The sequence below is a fragment of the Lithobates pipiens genome, unplaced genomic scaffold, assembly GCF_037356315.1.
Source record: "Lithobates pipiens isolate NorthernLeopardFrog02 unplaced genomic scaffold, aLitPip1_a1.2 Scaffold_30, whole genome shotgun sequence".
NCBI classification, from domain to species: domain Eukaryota; kingdom Metazoa; phylum Chordata; class Amphibia; order Anura; family Ranidae; genus Lithobates; species Lithobates pipiens.
Window position 1 is genome coordinate 128,200,216 of NW_027507791.1, and position 23,748 is coordinate 128,223,963.

General features: G+C 40.7%; 1 protein-coding gene across 1 annotated transcript in view; it reads right to left on the minus strand.

The window, feature by feature from the left end:
- Positions 1–23,748, minus strand: part of VPS39 (VPS39 subunit of HOPS complex) — a 127,335-nt gene that overhangs the window by 87,849 nt on the left and 15,738 nt on the right. The window contains exons 6-15 of the mRNA XM_077464840.1: positions 22,944–23,042; positions 20,002–20,094; positions 19,254–19,437; positions 17,856–17,976; positions 11,406–11,526; positions 9,356–9,485; positions 3,113–3,255; positions 2,138–2,281; positions 1,018–1,159; positions 836–922 (exon numbers count right to left, since the gene is read on the minus strand). Of these exons, the coding sequence (XP_077320966.1) occupies positions 836–922; positions 1,018–1,159; positions 2,138–2,281; positions 3,113–3,255; positions 9,356–9,485; positions 11,406–11,526; positions 17,856–17,976; positions 19,254–19,437; positions 20,002–20,094; positions 22,944–23,042 (1,264 nt within the window). The remainder of the gene's footprint in view (positions 1–835; positions 923–1,017; positions 1,160–2,137; positions 2,282–3,112; positions 3,256–9,355; positions 9,486–11,405; positions 11,527–17,855; positions 17,977–19,253; positions 19,438–20,001; positions 20,095–22,943; positions 23,043–23,748) is intronic.

Sequence of the window (23,748 nt, forward strand, 5' to 3'; positions counted from 1 at the left end):
CCCCTGGTGGCCATGGGTGCCATACCTGGTGGTCATAAGTGGTGAGCATCCTTGGGGGGGTCAGAAGAGTAGCCAATCGCCTTCCTCTAGCCACGTCTGTCAGACTCTCTAGAGGAAAAACCGATACACGGCCTTTTCTGTTTACACAGTGATCAGCTGTGATTGGACCAGCTGTCACGTGGTAAAGAGCCTCCGTCAGAGGTTACCGAGATCGGTGTTGCAGGGTGTCAGACTGACACACCACTGATCGCCACCCTGCATGCGCGCCAGCTCGTTATCCTGAAAGACATTATAGGACGTTCAGTCAGGATAACGGAACCACCGCCCGACCGTCATTTTGCTATAGGCCGGGCAGGAAGTGGTTAAAAATGCACATTTTTTTTAACTGCAAAAAGATGTGTATTTGTTATTTTTTTAATTGGGAGATTGGAAAGCATTGCACCCATGATCAGTAGATCATGGGTGCTATATAGGGCTCTTGAAGGCTGGGTGTGTAAGCTGTTTGGCCATACGTCGTACAACCAAGCAGTTACACATTAACAGGAAGCATCAATGAACTACCACAGCACTAAACAGCATCGTAGTAGCTCACTGAGAACTACAAGCTGAAAGACTGTGACATCTGGCCAGTGGATTTGTAACAGGTTACACCCTGAATATGGATGCAACATGTTACAAAAAGGTGAACTTATCCTTTAACCACTTTAACTACACATATAAAACAAGCCCTGGAGCCCACAGGGACCTAAAAAAAAAAAAAAAAAAAAACAGTAATGGCAGCCCTTGCTTCACTGTTCTACCAAGGTGAACACCACCACTTCACTTGTTAACTCACCCAACCGCTGCAGGTACTGGACTGTTCTTTCATGGCCCTTCAATGGAGAGTTTGCCTTCTTTGACTGGTCAACAAGAACTGCAAGAGCTGCACAAGAAGCAAGAAGTGAGTAAACTCAGTCTCTCCAATAGCTGACTGCAACATCAAATTACTCATCATGGTAATGAAACCACAGAACTCACCTTTTTCATGTAGCCCTTTCTTCTCATAAAGGATGATCAGCTCACTGTACTTGTGTGCCTTTTTCAGGACATGTTCACTTTCTTCCACGTGGCAATGATTATGCTCTAACCGGAGAAGAGGAGCCACCAAAGCCACATTTGTCTAGTAAAATGGGAATAAGGCTTCTCTATAAATCATGCTCAGTCATGCTAAATTAATTGGACGGCTCCAAATGGAGGTATACAGACAACATCCTAAATGAAAAGTCACAATTCTCTGCTCAATACACTGTTCTGACTCACTCTTACGTGTTGATAGAAGGCTGCATTATAACAATTTGCTGAACTAAAATATTTTTAAAGATTTTTATTTTTTTTTATATAATTCTGGACCATGATAAAAGATACAAAAAAGGTCATGCCAAACAAGTATACATTGAGAAAACTATGAACTATTTTCCTTGTAATCAATTTCCCCCTTCTACCTTACCAGAGAAGAAGAATGGGATTCATTCACAATGAAATTAAAGTTTGAATTGACTTTCAAATGTATTTTAGGACAAAAGGCTGTAGTGAAGTCATAATTATTTTAATTAGGCTATAGGTTTAGACATTTACCTGAAATAATGATACACCTTGGCAGAGATGCATCACCAGATTACAGAGCATATAATGAAGACATCCATACACAATTTTCCTACGGTCTACATCAAACATTTCATTGCGATTTTCTCCAGCAGAACAATTTCTCATTCATACAAGACAAAGGACACATTTTAGAGGCCTGCTACATGACTGACAGGTCATGAGACCAAGCACTTGTCCAAGCGGAGTGGCAAGCACACAGCTTCTGTTTTTTTTCCTCTCGTAATGCAGTGGTATGGCTGCTTTTTTACTAGGACCCCAAGGACCCATTCACACTTATGTGATCTGGTACATGTGTTACTTCATAGCTATGTTATTCATTTTCACTGCCACTCCATCACACTAAGCTAATACACATGCATTGCAACACTAAGTAAGGCACTACCGTGTGTTGTAATGCACTGGGTTGATAATATGCATTAATGCAACACAATAGAAAGTGAAGATGCACAACCACAAGTGTTTTGCAGATACTGTGCCAATTTGCAGGACTTACATGCAAGTAACATTTGAGCAAAGTGGTGTCTATAATCTGGAGAAGTTTCTTCTTTGACTTGATGGTTGGAGTGCCTTCCATAAGTGGAGAGGTGGTAGAGTGGTGATCAGTATCATTCAGCTTCTTTACCAGGTGACTTCTTTTCTGTCAGTTTAGGAATACAATGCTTGAGACCAACTAACAATGACATAAGGTATTCACTGTACTGAAATAGGGTCACAGATGTGAGCCAGGCAAAATTTTCTGCTTCAAAAACATACGTTTAAAAATGTATAAAATGTACACAAAAAACCCTTGGTGGTGTTTTTCATCGTTTTTGCGAACGAAACAAAAAAACTTCTGATGATACATTACAATGAATTCCCAAAGCAGTGTATTAGCTAAAAGACACAGCATAGCAAATTAGCATTTAAATTAAAATGTGTCCGATTTAAGCCTCCTACTAAACTGTCTGAAGGTACAAGCCACTGCTGTGATTATCTGATTGAGACTTGTACATTCAATTATTTTAGCAGACCTTAATAATGGGTAAAAAAGAACAAAAACCCATACCACACACTACAGCTACTGTTTGGATACACTATATAATATGCAATATTTCAGATGTAGTTGAACACAAATAATTGAAAACATTCTCTTACAGCCCTAATATTCTGAACTCAAATGAGTCAAAGGATGCATTCTGCCAGATAAATACAAAAAGGTATTCTAAAATTGTAAAAAATTGTTGGGCATGCCATAATCGTGATAGCATTACAGTTGACAGGGAACCCTTCTTGTGTCAAAAACTCTACCGTGTCACACTGCATACAGAAAAACTGTAAGCAGAACATTATTGCTCATGGTTTTCTGTATTCAATGTGACAAATTAGAGGGATTCCAGATCAACATACATGCTAAACTGAGGGAGTACATCTTAATATAACTAACATTTCTAGAATCCCCAAAAAATGTTTCTCCTATTGACCTTCTCACCTGGGTCAAGTAATCTATGAGAGCCAGATTGGCTTTCTCTAGTTCTGCTCCTGACAGTAAGGGTACAGGATTGGGGTACTGGAGCTGTTTTTTGTAATCAGAAGGTAGCAGGTCTGGATACATCCCAATAACATGCGTAGGATCTGGCAAAACAGGATTACATAAATAAAAGTAATGCAAATACATATTTCACATTTTAACATAAAATTTCCCAAAGGCAACAACTGACTGCTTTTTTTTTTCTACCTCCTCTTAGACATTATAAGCAAGATCGGTATATCATATACAGATTGGAAGATGATTAAATCCAGACATTCAAGGTCAACCAAAAACTTAAAAAATGTTTAGCGATGTAACACAGGAAAAAAGGTTACTATATACCAGATTTTATATCCCATAAATCATTGTCCATGTGAGCACACAGTGAGAGAGAAGTTCAAAACCAACACACACACCTCAAGCTCGAATACATACAGTGCCTTTTTTGTAAAATATTCACCACCCCCCCATAGAATTTTTCATGTTTTGTTGCCTCACAACGTGGAACATGGATTGTTTGAGGATATGCATAATTTAATTTACAGAACATGCCCACAACTTAAGATTTTTTTTTTTTATTGTGAAGCAAAACAACAGAAAGAGTCAATGGGCATACCCCCCCCCCCCACCCAAGTCAATACTTTGTAGTAGAGCTGCACGATTCTGGCTAAAATGACATTTTTTAGCTTAGAGGATAGATCATGATTCTCACGGCGTAACATCATCTTTCACAAATATCCAGAAAAACGCATTTAAAAAAAAATATGAATTGATTTTAACTGGTTACCGACTGGCTCACACAGATATACTGTGGCAGCATAGCTCCCCTGGGCATAATCCCGTTCGGGTACATCCTACCCTTTTTCAGCCAGCAGAGGGCACACTCCCACTGCACGTGCCAGGCGCAATCGCCAATCCCTGTGCTGTCAGTAAACATAGTTTGTTCCTACTAAGTAGGAAAATGATATGACTCCTCTCCTAGTCACTCCCCTCCCCACACAGAACACACTAAGGGAACACTGTTAACCCCTTGATGGCCCCCTAGTGTTAACCCCTTCCCAGGAGGTAAAATCTTCCAGGGCTTAAGTGGTTAATGAGTGAATTAAGTATTTCATCCCTTATCGATCAGCAAGATTTCGGGCTCCCAGGTTTCTTCTATAAAAAAGGTCATGAGCTGAGATTAGGAGCACTCTTAAAAAGGGAGTACTCCTGTCAGCTTGTTATCTGTATAAAAGGCACCTGTCCACAGAAGCAAGCAATCGGATGCCAATCTCTCCGGCCATGGGCAAAGAGCTGTCCAAGGATGTCAGGTACACAATTGTAGACCTACACAAGGCTGGAATGGGCTACAAGACCAATCGCCAAGCAGCTTGGTGAGAAGGTGACAGTTGGTGTGATTTTTCACAAGTGGAAGAAACACAAAACAAACAGTCAATCTCCCTCAGTCTGGGGCTCCATGCAAGATTTCACTGATCATAACTGTGGGGAATCAGCCCAGAACTACACAGGAGAATCTTGTCAATGATATCAAGGCAGCTGGGACCATAGCCACCAAGAAGACAATCTGTAACACTATGCCATGAAGGACTGAAATCTAGCAGCGCCCGCAGGGTCCCCCTGCTCAATAAAGCACATGTACAGGCCCGTCTGAAGTTTGCTAATGAACATCTGAATGATTCAGAGAACTGGGAGTAGTAGTAACATTATGCTTTGGGGGCGTTTTTCTGTTAAGGGGACAGGACAACTTCACTGCATCAAACAGACGATGGACAGGGCCACGTACTGTCAAATCTTGGGCGAGAACCTCCTTCCCTCAGCTAGGGCATTGAAAATGGGTCATGGATAGGTATTCCAGCATGACAATGAGCCAAAACACATGGCCAAGGCAACAAAGGAGTGGCTCAAGAAGCAGCACGTTAAGGTCCAGGAGTGGCCTAGCCAGTCTCCAGACCTTAATCCCATAGAAAATTTGTGAAGGGAGCTGAAGGTTCGAGTCACCAAACGTCAGCCTCAAAACTTTAATGACAGGGGATCAGCAAGAAGGAGTGGGACAAAATCCTTCCTGAGATGTGTGCAAATCTGGTGGCCAACTACAAAAAACATCTGACCTCTGATTGCCAACAAGAGTTTTGCCACCAAGTACTAAGTCATGTCTTGCGAAGAAGACAATTACTTTTTTCACTCATTAACCATCAGCCCCGGAAGAACTTACCCCCTTCCTGACCAGGCCATTTTTGCGATACGGCACTGCGCCACTTTAACGGACAATTGCGTGGTTGTGCAATACTGTACCGAAACAAAATTTGCGTCTTTTTTCCCCACAAATAGAGCCTGATTTTGGCGGTATTTGATCACCTTTGCGTTTTTTATTTTTTGCGCTCTAAACAAAAGAGCGACTTTTTTCCAAAAATCGCAATAAGCAATTAACTGGGTTGCGCAAAAGTTATAGCGTCGACAGTTATAGCATAGTAATCCATTATGCTTTACCTTTGCAGGGAATGAAAGAGGAAGTAAACTCATCAGGGTTTACTTCCTCTTTAAGGTCATGGAGTGGCCTAGCCAGTCTCCAGACCTTAATCCTATAGAAAATAGAGAGAAGATTGTAAAGAGTGGACCAAATTTACTCTTGAGATGTGTGCAAACCTGGTAACCAACTACATGAAATTTCTTGACCCTGCTTGCCAACATGGGTTTCTCCACCAAGTACTAGGTCATGTTTTTCTTGGGGATCAAATACTCATTTTACTCACTGAACAGCAACTCCATTTATAACATTTGTATTATGTTCTTTTCTAAATTTTTAGTTGATATTGTCTGTCTAAAAAAAAAAAAAAAAAAAAAAAAAAGAAGATAGATACATATACATACACACATATATATATATATATATATATATATATATATATATATATATAAGGGATGCACCGAATGGGTTTTTTGGTGCCGAAACCGATACTGAAAATTAAAAATACACTAGGCCGATACCGAAAATGACTGTTTTTAAAAAATATTTTTATACAGGAGGTGGTCAGAGACTGGGGACTGGGGACATGGTACAGGAGGTGGTCAGAGACTGCATGCATGGTTCAGGAGGTGGTCAGAGACTGCATGCATGGTACAGGAGGTGGTCAGAGACTGGGGACACGGTACAGGAGATGGTCAGAGACTGGGGACACGGGACAGGAGATGGTCAGAGACTGGGGACACGGTACAGGAGGTGGTCAGAGACTGGGGACACGGTACAGGAGGTGGTCAGAGACTGGGGACACGGTACAGGAGGTGGTCAGAGACTGGGGACACGGTACAGGAGGTGGTCAGAGACTGGGGACACGGTACAGGAGATGGTCAGAGACTGGGGACACGGTACAGGAGATGGTCAGAGACTGGGGACACGGGACAGGAGATGGTCAGAGACTGGGGACACGGGACAGGAGATGGTCAGAGACTGGGGACACGGGACAGGAGATGGTCAGAGACTGGGGACACGGGACAGGAGATGGTCAGAGACTGGGGACACGGGACAGGAGATGGTCAGAGACTGGGGACACGGGACAGGAGATGGTCAGAGACCGGGGACACGGTACAGGAGGTGGTCAGAGACCGGGGACACGGTACAGGAGATGGTCAGAGAACGTGGTACAGGAGGTGTCCCCCATTGCAGGCCAGTGTCCCTGTGCCCCATTGCAGCCAGTGTGCCTGTGCCCCATTGCAGCCAGTGTGTCCCCCTTTGCAGCCAGTGTGTCCCCCTTTGCAGCCAGCCTGTGCAGGGAAGAGAGCCACCTCTGTCGCCTGTTTGATCACAGTGCCGGGAACATCACAGCTTTCATTTCAATAGCTGTGTGTTCCCGGCCGCGCGCCGTCACACACAGCCCCTCCCCCTTGTCCGGGCACTTTGATAGACAGATCATCCGTCCAATCCTGCGGATGATCTGTCTATCCAAGTGTCCGGACAAGGGGGAGGGGCTTTGTGTGACGGCGCGGCCGGGAACACACAGCTATTGAAATGAAAGCTGTGATGTTCCCGGCGCTGTGATCAAACAGGCGGCGGAGGCGGCTCTCCTGCGGTATGCACTCCCCATGATGGGCGTCACCAGGGGCGGGGGCGGAGCCCCGCCCCCACCCAGGCCACGCCCCATTTTCAGCTCCATTATCGGCCGTTTTTCTCTTTTGGCAAATTGCCGAAAAGGGCATTTTCGGACGATATATATATATATATATATATATATATATATATATATATATATATATATATATATATATATATATATATATATATATATATATATATATATATATATATAGAGATATAGATATATATATATATATATAGATATATATATATATATATATATATATATATATATATATATATATATATTATACACACACTTTATAAAAACACAATTTAAACACAGGCTCAAATAAATATGTGGTATTGACAAATAGCCAAGAAATGCTCTATCTATACATGCATATTCTATAACCTCCTGAAAAACCATAGGGTAAAATATATCTCTCTCTATCTGATCAATGTAGTCCAAACATCCAATGCGTTTCAAGACTTAAGCTCATCTTCAGGAACAGCCAAAGTGACAACACCCAGAAATATAGCAGTGGATCACATACAGAAATGTAGCCTGTGATGAAATATTAAAATCATACTATAAATAGTGGAAGTGCTCAATCAAGCAGGAACCAGGAGGGAATCATTAGACAGGCCAGACAGTAAACGCAGAGATCCAAAAGAATTAATTACACAAAACGAGAGAGCCATCTGGTGGCATTGCCATTTTCAAAGTGTAGAAGAATACTTCGCACATCTCTGCAAACCCCTGTGCAATCCTTTGTTGTGAGTATCAAATCAGGTAAAAATTAAGATAAAAATTAGTACCTTATTAACCACTTCCTGACCGGCGCACAACGATGTCCGTCGGCAGAATGTCACAGGCAGACAAATTGGCGTACAGGAACGTCCATTTGTATTTGCCGCCCTGCCATCGCGTCTGCGCACATGCCGGTCGGGACCCCCGTGAGTCCGCTCGTGGGTCCCGATGACTCGATCGCCGCGGGCATACCTGCGATCGTCTGATGGGGAGGCTGAATGGGGAGATGCCGATGTAAACAGCATCTCCCCGTTCTGTCTAGCAACATGTGACACTGATCTCTGCTCCATGTGATTGGAGCAGAGATCAGTGTTCACTAACACACAGCCCAGCCCCCCACAGTTAGTAACACGGCCCTAGGACACACTTAACCCCTACACTGCCACCCCCTGGTTAACCCCTTCACTGCCAGTGTCATTTACACAGGAATCAGTGCATTTGTATAGCACCGATTGCTGTATAAATGACAATGGTCTCAAAAAATGTGTCAAAAATGTCGGATGTGTCCGCCATAATGTCGCAGTCACAATAAAAATCGCTGATCGCCGCCATTACTAGTAAAATAAATAAATAAAATAAATAAAAAAGCCATAAAAATATATCTTTGGGGGATATTTAATATAGCAAAAAGTCAAAATGTATGTGTTTTTTTCAAAATTGTCGCTCTATTTTTGTTTATAGCGTTTATAGCGCAAAAAATAAAATCAAATACCACCAATTATTGGTGGGAAAAACCAATAATCCCTTGCAGCACTTTTTCTGCTACTGTATGACCTCAGTCTGATGGCCAGCATCTTTCAACCCAATTTTCTTAAGCTCAGGCCATCCTGGACCTGCCCCGGTTGTCACTAGACATTGAAAAGGAGAAGGAGCACAGTGATGAATTCATTTGACACGCTGCTATCTCCTCTAATCTGCATGCTTCATGTCAGCACAAGAACCGATTTGATTGACTGCTTGTTTTTCTTCTACCTTTGAGACACCAACCCTTCTGTAAAGGGAGAGGCTGAAACCAGGTCATATCCAAGGTTTTATAAAATTTGATGAGGTACTGAATACAGAGCTGCATTCAATTGTGTATGTCTGTCTAGAGTTCAACTTCAGTTCTAAAACCTTAACTCACTGCTTTGTTCGCAACTATTAAAAAATGCTGCATATAGAAGTATGCTTTTGTTTCTGTTTATTGCAACCATTTCGTGTGGATGTGGGTATATGAAGAAGATGCAAAAGTGGGCTCATAAGAAACTGCATTTACATTGGAAGACATTTAGGGGCTACAAGGCAAGAAAAACTTGTCAACGTGTGTAAAGTGCCCCCTTACCAGTGCCAAGTTTGGCAAACACTTGCATAGAATCATCAAAGCGCTTCTGGCAAAATAGGTTGAAGGCATAGAGGTTCTGAATGTGATGGATCTGCTGCCGCTTCTCACCGTTTGCATCATCTTTCATCCTCTGAAATAAAAACACATTAGCACTAATCTATAAATCTCCAAATATTCTGTATGCTTCAATTGAGTACTTGCAGGGCACAAATAAAAGTTAACTGAAACTTGGCTACTAGAATTTCAATGAAACAGTAAATCTAAAACAGTAAGCAGAGGAACTAGACAGTAGCAGGAAATTACACTTGATGCTTGGAGAGAGGAAAGTAAACACTATAAAAATATGTGCTTTGTTCGGATAATATGTCTGAGGTTTACAACCACTTTAAAATAAATGTAATTAAACAAACTACCCACCCCCACCCCTTAAAAAATGTAAATTCAGCTGAAAAACCTAGATTTTTGAGCATGTTGCAAGATCGTTTGAAAAACAAGTGTAGACTGCTCAAACTCCCATTAATTCCCCTGGTGGTGCACTGTATCACTTTATCACCCTCTCCTTGGGAAACTGGACATCATAAGAAATAATTTCCAGCATGCAGCATCTCTTCTAATACTTATTTACTGAAAACATGAAACAACGGCTAAAATGCACTACTGCCTGAACGGGCATTGTCATAGCTATGCAATTTAGGTAGAAACACTTCAGCAGCTGAATATTGTGTGCTGCTAGACAGTTGTAAGATTTGGGAGTTACTAAACAGGTGTTGCAAGTCCTCTACCTAGGATGTGCACACACCAGCAGGTACAGCAACGTGCCACATTTTATTTTATTTTTTTACTGCTGAGCTAGGCATTGCTCATCATTGGCAGGGCTATAAGAGGGGCCAACATCCAAGTAGCTACACTGCCAGAAAGGTTGACAAAGCCGCACTGATTTCAGTGCAGAAGAGTAATTTCACTTTCTCAAATGCAATTACAAAATGTTCCTAGGGCTACACAGAAGAACAGAGAGCCTATTCTAACTGGTTGGGGTAACCTACATTGCATATGTGATTTTAAAGTGTGACCACAGTTCTACTTTAAAGGATATGTTCACCTTTCTGAACATGTTGAATTGGTGTAACTATGTTACACCCATATTTAGGGTGTAACATGTCCAGCATCTGACCCCTCTTCCCCCCCCCCCCCTTGTGACAGAGAGCAGGGGATCCTCTTCCTGCACTCACTGTCACAATTCAAAGAGCGTGGCCATGTGGGGCATGGCCTGCACAACCGCATCACCGATTCACAAATCCCTGTGCATCAATGAACAAGCACCAACAGCCTTAATGAAAAATTAATGCATATTTATTTAGTGAACTTGAATTCAAAAAATGATTATTTGTCATCTTATAGCCCTGGTGCCCTAGGATAATAATTTGGGGGTGGGGGTTAACTTTCACTGCTATTTTAGGCTGGCATTAAAAATATCTATTAACATTACCCATCAAATGAAGGTCCAATTAAGGCCGGGAGAGAAAAAAAACAAACAAACAAAAAAACAAAAAACAAAACACAAGGTATAATTCATCTCAATGCACCAAGACACTGCAAAAATACAGTTGTACAAACACATGCCAAAATTGCAAAACTGGTTTCAGACATTAAAGTATTAACTACAGGCAAAACCTTTTTATTTCAGTTTAGGATGGCATGCGGAGCGATTAGATCTATTTGTCTCGTTTACCATTATCATCAAAAATTAAAAGTTCAACATTTTTTTTTTAAGTAATAGAGGGGAAACCTTCCCATGGGGACACTAGTTGTGATGACCTAAGGGTCCCCAAGAAATTCCCTTAATTTGCCGTGATTTCCTCTTTTCCTCTCACTTGCTGTTTGGCTATAGGACAGGAAGTGAAGGAAAATCTCTGCAATGGGACAAAATAAAAAAAAATCCAAAATGGAAAAAAAATAAAAAGTTTTCCCTATAGTATTACTTTAAGATTTTTTTTGACCTTCATCCTTAAGAGCTTAATAAACTCATGATAGCACCCTCTTGGCTACTTACTGCTAGCTGCAGTGCAAGCTCAAACTGTTTATCCTGGAGTAGCTGCTGTATCTGCGTAGCAATTGAAACAGGGACCAATCTCCAGACAAAATGGTTGCTAGCCACATATACAATGTTTGGTCTAAGGAGAGAAAATATTTAATTGGAAAAATGCTGCATTTTGAATAGACTTCAAGTAAACATTTCTTAAAACAAATACATTCCTAATTTACAGTGGGGGGAAATTATTTGATACCCTGCAGATATTGTAAGTTTGCCCACTTATAAAGCAATTAATGGTCTATATATTTTTTACCATAGGTGTATTTTAAAATTATAGAGACAGAATATCAACCGAAAATCCTGAACTCAAAAAAAAAATTATGCTATAAATTAAGTTGCAGTTCAGCGAGTAAAAAAAAAAAAAAAAAAAGTATTAGATCCCTAAACAACACATGACTTAGTACTTAGTGGAGAAACCCTTCTTGGCAAGCACAGAGGTAAGACATTTCTTGTAATTGGTGACAAGGTTTGAACACTTCTCAGGAGGGATTTTGGTGCACTCTTTTACAGATCGTCTCTAACTTCTTATGGTTTCTTGGCTGTCATTTGGCAACTCGAAGTTACGGTTCCCTCCATCACTTTTCTATAGGATTAAGGTCTGGAGACTGACTAAGCCACTCCCTGACCTTAACATGCTTCTTCTTGAGCCACTCCTTTGTTGGCTTGGCAGTAAGTTTTGGGTCATTGTCATGCTGGAGAGAAGGTGGTTCTCATCCAATATTTTACAATACACGGACCCCAGTCCAGCAAAGTCGGCCTGTACCTTTAACAGAGAAAAAAAAATCCCAAAGCATCAGGTTTCCACCTCTGTGCTTGACTATAGGGTTGGGGTTCTAAGGGCCAAAGTCAGCATTTTTCTTCCTCCAAACACGGCGAGTTGAGTTCATGCCAAAAAGCACAATTTTGGTCTCATCTAACCACAGCACTTTCTCCCAATCCTCTGAATTATTTAGATGTTTATTGGCATGACTGTACATTTGCCTTCTTGAGTAGGCGGACTCACCGAGTTTGAAGGAATAAAAATGCTGACTATGACCCAATGAAGACTTCCCTACCGTAAAGCACGGAGGTGGAAACATGCTTTAAGGCCGTTTCTCTGCTAAAAGGTACAGACCGACTTTGCTGCATTGAGGAGCCAATGAATGGGGCCATGTATTGTAAAATCTTGGATGAGAACCTTCTTCCCTCAGCCAGAAAACTGAAGATGGGTAATGGATGGGTCTTTCAGCAGGACAATGACCCAAAACATATTGCCAAGGCAACAAAGGAGTGGCTCAAGAAGAAACACATTAAGGTCATGGAGTGGCCTAGCCAGTCTCCAGACCTTAATCCTACAGAAAACGTATGGAGGAAGCTCAAACCTCAAGATGTGACAACCAAGAAACCTTAAGGATTTAGAGAAGATCTGTAAAGAAGAGTAGACCAAAATCCCTCCCGAGATGTGTGCAAACCTGGTAACCAACTACAAGAAATGTCTTACCTCTGTGCTTACCAACAAGCACCAAGTCCTAAGTCATGTTTTGCTTGGGGATCAAATAACTATTTTACTCACTGAACTGCAACTTAATTTATAACTAAATCTGAAGGGGATCAAATAATTTTATTTCCCACTGCATATACAAACATACATGTCTACTTATCAAAAAAGGAATAGGTTTTTACTGTTTTAATTACAAAGATATTACCATGCAATAACTTACAATGCTGAGTTAGTCTAAAGCTGGCCATATACTGATCGAAACTTCTTTAGTTCAGCAGGGACCGGCCCAATTTTGATCAGTGTGTGGCCATCCTTAAAAAAAAATAAAAAAAAATGAATATCATGCTGGACATTTTCTTCTTAATTAACTGCAGCGATTGATTAATGTATTCTGACAGCTGTTAGAATACAATGTCCCGGTGGGAGGGTGGTTGCATTTCTTCATATAGCTAATTTTCGTGGATGCAGGAATTTTTTTATTTGGTACACTGCCTGACAACTGAATTCCAGGCACATAATGTCATTTAAAGAAGACCTTCTCCTGGTTGGCATATTTTTCCCCCAGGTACTCCATTTTATTATGTTTAGAACATGGGTGAGCACAATGACCATTTTTCTCTGGAGGTCGAGCTACTGTATTATTTATAGTTGGGTTATGTGTTAACTGGCATTATGCCACCTGATCATTGCCAAATTACTGAATATATTCACTGTAGATGCATTTGATCCATTTGTTCAGTGTACTTTCTTATACTCCTATTTGCCAATGTGACATTTCAGATGTGTACTCCTGTGTGGGAACGCGGTTTTTCGGAGGATTGAGCAAGTATAGCTCTTCGGTGCACCCCTAGACAAAACAAGCAGTTAACTCATGCAGTGCGGACACAGCCCCATTGCATGGGAAACATTTTATTTGCCTGGAGTTCTTTTTTAAATATATTCCTCAAAAGCTACAAAAGTAAAAAATCGACATTATGTGCAGCAAATGCCTTTGCTAACTTGTAAGAATAGCAGTGACATCATCACTGTGCTGTACATAGCCTGCACAGACAGCAGAGCAGTGGGAGAAGCCCAGCAGGTTCATCCACTACAGGTTGCCTGTAGAAAATTACAGGAGGGAGCAGCTACTGTGTTTCACTGAAAATAAGACCGGGTCTTATATTACATTTTGGATCCAAAAAAAAAAACACACTAGGGCTTCTTTTCAGAGGGTGTCTTATTTATTTATGGTATGTACAAAAAAGTTCCTCTCCCTGTCAGCCCAGGAGTCATCATTGTTAAATTCTGCAATCCCAAAAATAAAATCTTAAAGTCCTTGCAAAATCATGTAATCCGTTCTGTTAAAAAAAAAAAAAAAAAAAATCCATCAAGCACCCAATAAAAACCCAGCATAGTGTTCTGCATCTTTTGCTGCAATTACAGCTGCAAGTCTTTTTGTCTGGGATGTCTCTACCAGCTTTGCACATCTAGAGAGTGAAACCTTTGCCCATTCTTCTGTGCAAAATAGCTCAAACTCTGTCAGATTGGATGAAGAGAGTCTGAACAGCAATTTTCAAGTCTTGCCACAGATTCTTTAGGTCTGAACTTTGACTGGCCCAATATTATTTAAACTGAACCATTCTTTTGTAGCTCTGGCTGTAGGTTTAGGTTCATTGTCCTGCTGGAAGCTGAACCTCTACCCCAGTCTCAAGTCTTTTGCAACAGGTTTTCTTCAAAGATTACCCTTTATTTGGCTCCATCCATCTTCCCATCAACTCTGACCAGCTGAAGAAATACCATCCCCACGGTGGGGATGGTGTGTAGTGTTCATTTTCTACCACACATAGCGTTTTGCTTTTTAGGTCATAAAGTTCAATTTTGCGCTCATCTGACCAGGGCACTTTTTCCACATTTGTCGTGTCCTCCACATGGCTTCTTGCAAATGGGACTTCTTATGGCTTTCTTTCAACAATGGCTTTCTTCTTTCCACTCTTCCATAAAGGCCAGATTTGTGAAGTTCCCGACTAATTGTTGTCCTGTGGACAGATTCTCCCACCTGAGCTGTGGATCTCTGCAGCACCTTCAGTTACCATGGTTCTCTAGGCTGCTTCTCTGATTTATTTTGTCCCTGCACGGCCTGTCAGTTTAGGTGGATGCTCATGTCTTGGTAGGTTTGCAGTTGTGCAATACTCTTTACATTTTAAGATGATGGATTAAACTGTGCTCAGTGAGATGCTTAAAGTTTGAGATTTTTTTTATAACCTAATCCTGCTTTAAACTTCTCCACAACTTTATGCCATGACCTGTCTGGTGTATTCTTTGGCCTTCATGATGCTGTTTGTTCACTAAAGGTTCTCTAACAAACCTATGAGGGCTTCACAGAACAGCTGTATTTATACTGAGATTAAATTACACAGGTGGACTCCATTTACTAACTAGGTGACTTCTGAAGGCAATTGGTTCCACTAGATTTTAGTTAGGGGTATCAGAGTAAAGGGGGCCGAATACAAATGCATGCCACCCTTTTCAGATAGTCATTTGTAAAAAATGCTAACCATTTTTCATTTTCCTTCTGCTTCACACTTATGTGCCTCTCTGTGTTGGTCTAGCACACAAAATCCCAATAAAAACACATTTACATTTTTGGTTGTAACATGACAAAATGTGGAACATTTCAAGGGGTGTGAATACTTTTTCAAGGCAGCATATACTTAATCTGTGCAGTGGATTGCCCAGAGCATCCTTGACCCTCCTCTTCCTGGGTTCCCCTGCTCGCGCTCTGGGCCCCCATAGCAAGCCTCATGCTATGGGGGCACGTGTGCATGCTCGCTGCCAAGCCAGGTCTCTGTGTCCATAAGAGACAGAGCGCGGCTCAGCCCCGTCCCTAGCCCCCGTCCTACTGGCAGTGATTGATAGCAGTGGAAGCCAATGGCTCCTGCATCTCAGCCAATCAGGAGGCAGAGAGCCAGGAAAGCTTTAGCTCTCATGCACAAATCGCTGGATTGGCAAGTAAGTATTTGGCCGAGTGACTAGCTGGACACTGACGTTTTTTTTACCTTCATGCATAGAACGCAAGAAGGTAAAAAAAACCTTCAGCCTTTACAACCACTTTAAAGCAGTATTAATGCCAAAGCCAAAGCCTGTATTAAGAGGATGAATAAGGACAGAAAGCTAGATTGCCAGGCTGAAGGGGGAGGGTAATATTAAATGTACTTGCACATTTAAATACACTAACACATTGAAGCCAAACTCAAGTTTAAAATAACTTACAGCAAGCATTTTTTTCCCTTTTTGGGACAAAGGGTTTACACAAATAAAAGCTGATCATTGCAAGCACCCCTGTCAGTGTTAAATGGATTGTCTAATCCCTGTAAACTAATTTATCTGGAAGAGAGCTTGTTTCTTTTAAAGACAGACTTACTGCCCAGTGGGGACAGCGTTTTGGGGACACTGTGGTGTGTGTTTGCATTGTGTGGGGACACTGTGCCGGTGATCAGTGTTTAAAAAGCTGTAAAAAGAGCTCATACTCACTAATCACTGATTGGCTGCAGTGATCTACTCTCCTCTCGTCACTGACAACTTCCGTGTGAGGAGAAGAGAGCCGATCGCCTAGCAACCAGCTCTGTTTACCTCACATGACAGCTCCGATTGGACATAGCCATCATGTGATCAGGAGGGCCCTCCTGCCGATCAGAGTTGCTCCCCTGTGAGGGCACGTGCGCGCGATCCCCCTCCCTCTGAGGGACGTCCCTGAACATCCACTCAGGAGGAAGTGCCCACCCAGCTGTATATATTCAGTGGCTGGGTGGGAAGTGGTTAATAGAAACTTAACAACATAGCGCAAACACACAAATACAAGCAGCCGCTGGGATCAGTAATAAGACCTTGTCTTAGCCATATAACCCACAAACATAGACCGGTTATTCATAAAAATAGGCACTAAAAGAACCCTTTACACTTGCAACAGCCTAACACTAATTGTGGAGGGGCAAGTCTAGGTACTAATACCACTTAAGTTAATAGGAGGTACAAGCTTTCAAGTTCCTTAAATCCCTTCTTCAGGCTTTAAAGCGTCACAGAAGCGTCCAAGGATTCTAAAAATCTTTAACCACTTGCCGACCGGCTCACACCAATTTACTTCGGCAAAGTGTGCAAAATCCCATATGGGCACATCAGCCCTTTAAGAGCCACCAGAGGCACGCTGCACGGCGAGGGACCCGAGGCACGAGCGCCAGCATGGAGATGTGTGTGCTGTCAGGGGAGAGAAGACATGTCGTTTGTTCCTAGCAAATAGGAACAATGATATGTCTACTCTTACTCAGTCCCCATACAGTTAAAACCCACTGAAGGAACAGACATTTAACCCCTTGATCCCCCCCTAGTGTTAACCCCTTCCCTGCCAGTGACAGTTACACAGTAATCAGTGCATCAGGGCCTAAACTGATGAAGAAATGTGTTCTTTATAAACTTTTTGGGGGATATTATAGCAAATTCAACGTAAAAAAAAAACGCAGAAGGGATAAAAAAAAAAAAAAAAAAAAAAAAAAAGAAAGAAATAAAATCACCAAAAGAAAGCTCTGTGAGAAAAAAAATAAAAAAAAGGAGGCAAATTTAGTTTGGGTACAGCATCGCATGACCGCGCAATTGTCACTTAACGTAGTGCAGTGCCAAATTGTAAAGTGCTCTGGTCAGGGAAAGAGCAAGCAAAATCTTCCGGTGGCTGAAGCGGTTAATAACTTAAGTTAGCTAATGAAAAGGGAACAGCTACAATACAATACCAGTAGTGGTAGTAGTAGTAGTATACAATACTCTACTACAAAAAAGAAATGATGCAAGAAGCCAAGTATAGCATCCATACCAACCAAAATCCATCCTACACCAGACCTAAGAATCTGTCGCCAAGATCTGCATCATGAAGTTAATATCTGTAGAATCACATAGGCACTCACCCTGCAGATGAAATGAAGCGGGGTCGCTGAAGTTCAATACTCTGCACTAGTAGACGTGGTTCAAATGTCCGTACTTCCACGTACCTTGGCAAGACAGCAATAATATATGGGGGCTGATACTCTGTTATGAAGAAAAACATTGGGCAATATTGCACTAGTTAAGTAAGGCAAGAATAGGTTACATCAAGGAACTATAGTAACTAGCAATATATGCTTAAAGCAAAATTAAACATTGAAAAAAAAAAAAAAAGCCCCCATTTTAGACCATAATGCACAGCAGCACACTATGGCAGGCTTATCTGCCAACAATCCCCTTCAGCGATGTGGTGTCAGCAAGTATGGCTGTCAGAAGAGCTATCACCTTCTCACAGTGTTCCTTAAGGGTTTCCGACACTTCGGGCCACCGGACCGTGAAAACATCACTCAAGCACGTGAGTCCCAACACAGCACAGAGCAGTGCCGTAAACGTACACTGAATTGTGCAAATGTGCGGCTCAGTCTACAAAAAACGCTGACAGGCAGAAACAAGCAGTTATGACAGAAGAAAGGAATAGTGCCACCTTCTGTCATAACAATCTTGCCTGTCGTCATTTTTATTTTTTGGAGAGTATAAGAGAACCAATGCGGGATGACCACCTCTTCCTAGTAGTCCCAAGCAGATATCAACCAGCATCCATATTGACAGAACACTCTGCAAGCTTACCCACCACATATGGACCTATTCTTGGCATGCAACAGGCCATCTGTAACTTGACCTCATGTATTATGCAGACTTCAAGGAGATGCAGTGCATCAATTAAGAAGTGATTTAATTAATGGAGAAGTTGGATAAGGATTATATGTAAACATGCTTCCAAATATATTACTGTTGCTATGGTAGCAAACTTTTTTTTTTTAAATAGTTATGGAAACTATTACTTAGTGAATATTGAAAGCAAGGGTAAATTGTAATAATAATAAAAAAAAAAGTTACTTGTACAATAACAATGTCAGTTTTGAAAGGAACTAAAGTAAAGTAATGAGTTTTGTATTAGAAATGTTATTTTTAAAATTAAAATAATGGTTTTGCACAGAGCGGCCCTGAACCTCTTCTTCTGGGGACCCCTGCCGGCATTTTGGGGTCCCCTCCTCTCTTTTAGAGTGCGGCTTGCTATGGGAGCACTTGTGCACGCTCAATTCCAAGACGAGCTGTGTGCATCTATTGACACATACAGCATGGATCGGCTCCCCTAACAGGATTTGATTTTTTTTATCTTAATGCAGAGTATGCTTAAAACTTAAGTTTTCACAATCACCTTAAAGAGGGAGGTCTTCAAAGATTGCTTCTCTGCTAATTGTGTAATAGTTTTAATTGACTCTACAACTACTCTGAACTACAGAAAAAAATTAAAATCTCACCCATTGCCATTGGGATATCTGTCCAATTCAAGGCACACTTTGGCGTGCAAGTCCCCTCCTCATTTAGCACCACTGTCAGATCATCCTGACCCACTGCAACTTTTCCATCACCTAGAGGTACTGCCAATGGTTCAAGCTGCTTGCCTGTTGGGAACAACTCCTTAATAGAGCCTTTACCATCTACCTGCAGGAAAAAAAAAAAAAAAAAAAAAAAACACAAACCCACAATCATTAACCGGTCCTACAGATAACTTCTATTACTAAAAAAAAAAAAAAAAAAAAAAAAAAAAGTTAGTTTACTATTAATCTCTTTAAAAGGTTTGTTAGAGTAATTAAAGTGATTGTAAACAATCACTTTGTAAAATAACCCATTCAGTTTGAAATAAAAATTGAATAAAAGCAAAACATTTTAGTGTACCGTATAGGAACAAAAAATAAAAACCAACACACCACACCCACACCCACACACACACTATAAATACCAGTGGTAAGGACAAGTCTGATCATTGGAGGAGAGTTCTCCTGCTTAGTGCGGTCAGTTTGTAATATGAAAGTAGAGAGACTGACAGGTACACCAGTAATTTTCACACAATGGAAGCAATACAAAGAGGACCGGATACTTTTTCCATACAAGTACATGGTACAGCAGGCACACATCAAGAATATGAAATGTAGGGGTAACAAATGCTTTAAAACATATACTTGTATACATTTTGCCTGTTTACTATTTGTTGAAATCTCCACTTACCCTGATTAAATAATAATCCCTCTTGAAACCCACACAGATGGAGTTTTCACACCATGCCATGGATTTGGGAACATCAGGAACACTGAAGTCTCCCTTAGAATAAAGGCAAATGTGTAAGAGCTTAATGTACAAATGATGTAAACCCATGCTCCAATTTACATTTACTTGCATTTCACCATTGAAGGAGCAGGGAAGCTAGTACAACAAATCCTAGATTATTACCACTATCATTTGACAAAGATTACCTGGAAAAATAGGGTTGTCATAAAAATTAATCTCCCAAACAACTAGAGCAATTCATGAACACAAAAATATGTACCTGTATAAAAATTCATATATAGACACTTTTCATAAAAACACCTATGACATCCCTTCCAAGCTGAACATAACACCTCTAACATGTACACCTCATTCACTTTATATTCAATAGTCTTTGTGGATCACATGCATTTTTCTATGCATGCCTTCAGCAGAGTAGAGGTAATATCCATCAAAATTGATGCCCCAAGTGTCATGGGTTTTGCAATAAGATATCCACACCTGTGGGGGGCCGCAGGGATAGACATGGTAAGCCCAGAATCAGTAGAAATGGAATCTGCGCTTTATCTTGCCGTTATTCATATATACACCTTTTCCCTCCTTAGCATTGATAGTTTTTCATAAGTTCAATGCTGTCATGGCTTGTACCTACACCCCCCCCCCCCCCCCATCCCCCTGTCTGCTGCTATTCCATGGCAAATTCAGTTTGCAACATGAAAATCCCATCATTTGTTACTAGTGTCATTTGTGGGAATGTGTGGTGCGATTTTGGGGATATGGAGTTTGGATCACCCAACAGTCTGAACAGTGCTTCCAGTTATGATTTATAGGACAGAAACGGACTTTAAAAAGGGTAAATTCTTCTAATTTCCCTATCACTTATCTGCAATATGTCATTATTAATGGCTGATAGCTCAAGCACAATACATATAAATAGAGAAAATACATGCAACACCTTAGAGGCAGAAAAACGTTGCTTTCCTATGCTGAAATGCAAGAACAAAAAAGGTACTATGGAGGATGATTACCTAATTTATCACTCACAAACAAACCTTTGCTCTGCTGTTCTCAGAATTTGGAAAACATGCTAAGGTGTCCGTTTAATAAACTGTGATAAGCTGAGATCAGGATAATCTCTGCTTATCTCAGAGCATTGCAGGTTTAATATACTGAGATGAGAACTGGAGAACTATTTTTCTCTTCTCATCTCAGAACACAGAACGGCTGCATTGACTGCAACAGAAACAGCATGTTTAGTAAACAGAGATGCCACTTTATCTCTGTGCTTCTCTTTCAAGTTCTCCTTTCTGGCTTCTCCAGCCCAGAGGTGGAGTTAGCAGGAGATCTCTGCCAGAGAATAGCTTCTTCCTTCGTCCATGGGCAAAAATTTAAGTAAAAACTTTCTTAACTGCAGTGAAAAATACACCAACAGCAGGTTACAAATACATTAACTATACGATTACACACAGAGATATTTATAGATAGAGATATTTATAGATAGAGATAGATAGATAGATATATATATATATATATCTATCTGTGTATGTATATATTTATATTTGTGTGTGTATACATATTTTCAAAAAACTCATGGAACGGATCGTTCCTGGGATCAGAGTCACGGATTGGATCATTTTTCGGATCAGCAAATAATAAATTGGCTGAGTATGGCTGGGTATTGGCAAGTATTGGCTGGGTATGGCAGGATATGGCAGAGTATTGGCAGAGTATTGGCAGAGTATTGGCAGAGTATTGGCAGAGTATTGGCAGAGTATTGGCAGGGTATGGCAGAGTATTGGCAGAGTATTGGCAGAGTATTGGCAGAGTATTGGCAGAGTATTGGCAGGGTATGGCAGAGTATTGGCAGAGTATTGGCAGAGTATTGGCAGAGTATTGGCAGAGTATTGGCAGAGTATGGAGGGATGACTGTGACTGCAATTGTTACAGAGCAGCACTGTGGGCACTACAGATCCAGCCCACAGCGCTGCTTCTATCCGATCTCTCCCCTCCACTTTACAGAAGGGAGAGAGGAACCGGCGTTTGTTTACAAGTGATCGCTCCATCATTTGACAGAGTGTTCAAATCGTAAACGGCTGCACCAAGATAGCTGCGCTCCAGAGCTAGGCCGAAGCCGCGACCTTTCCTAAGGCAGAGACCGCGGATCGCTGAGTGTGCCGATCCGAACAGGGTGACCCATTCGAATCACGGATCAGTGACGATCTGTTGCACATATATATTATATATATATATATATATATATATATATATATATATATATATACACACACACACACACACACACACACACACTCACACAGATATACACATATATAGGCATATATATATTATTATTATTATGTATTTATTATTATTTTAATTGTTAATTTAATATTTTTATTGTTATGCTTTTTTTTATTATTTGAACTATTTAATATATATATTTATTGTTTTTATATGAATGGTGCATATCTGCATGACAAATACGGTACTATCATTTCAGAATACACCATTCGCATAAATATGCACATATGTTATGTATTAATTAAAATGTTTTACAGTTATGGGGTGTCTATTTATTGGGTGGGGGGATTATATCTTTATTATTAACTTAATATGTGGTGGAGTGCTTCGTATTTCACTTTGGGATTCTGATACTGAAATCTCCTGAGCCATCACGAGATTACAGAAACAGAAGCCATTCAGGATTCTCAAAGCATTTGTAGATCACTTCTATTCACAGAGGGAGAAGTGATCTACATGATATATTAAACTGCAACAAGGGTGAGAACAGATATCTCGGAGAAGAGCTGTGAACTCACGAGATGTGAAATATCACAGTTTATTAAACGGACACCTAAATGTTAAGAGTGTTGTTTTACAAGGCAAACTACAAACACAGTCACCTGAAGTTCATGGAATGATCTGTCCTTCCAGTAATATAGCTGCAATTTTCTACGGACAGCCACACACATCTTCAGAGTCTCGTCTCCAGATTTAGCGACCTGAAACAATGACAATTTGTTTTAAAAAATGAAGAAATGCAGTCATGGGCCAATATGGGTCAATGCAGCACATTTGGCTGCACTGATATTACCTATCACTTTGCATTCTCTTAAATCCCAGCTTTTAAAAACAGCAATTTAGATAATAAATAAAACGTATTAATCTTGAAAAAGTCAATAAATTAATGATGAAAGAAAGAATGAATGTCTTTTAAAAGCATAAGGTATTGCTTGAACAACATTTATTCCTAGCTTCCATATTGAAATAAAGGGGCACCAGAGACAAGTTTGAGGAGGTACTTAAAAAAATTTCTCATGAAAAAAGGGGTCTTCAAGGAAGTTGAAAAAAAACAAACACTTTAAAATATCACTAGTATTTGATGTATCCCATAAGTGTATTACTCCATTTGTCATTTGTGATGTAAAAACATTTTTTACAAATCTCCGAATTAAAAATCTAATGCTGCAATTGTGTAACCTTAAAAATATTTGAAAATTCCAGTAATAAATTTCTCTCATTTGCTCCATTTTAGGCTTAAAGCAGTTGTATACCCGCTAACGTGTTTTTTATTTATTTTTTGCCACCTGCAAAGGAAAAGGCATAATGAGCTAGTACGCACGCATACTAGCTCATTATGAAATACTTACCTTAGAACGAGGCCCCGACATCTGGCCCGATCCACGCTGAGGGAGCTGACATGTTCCC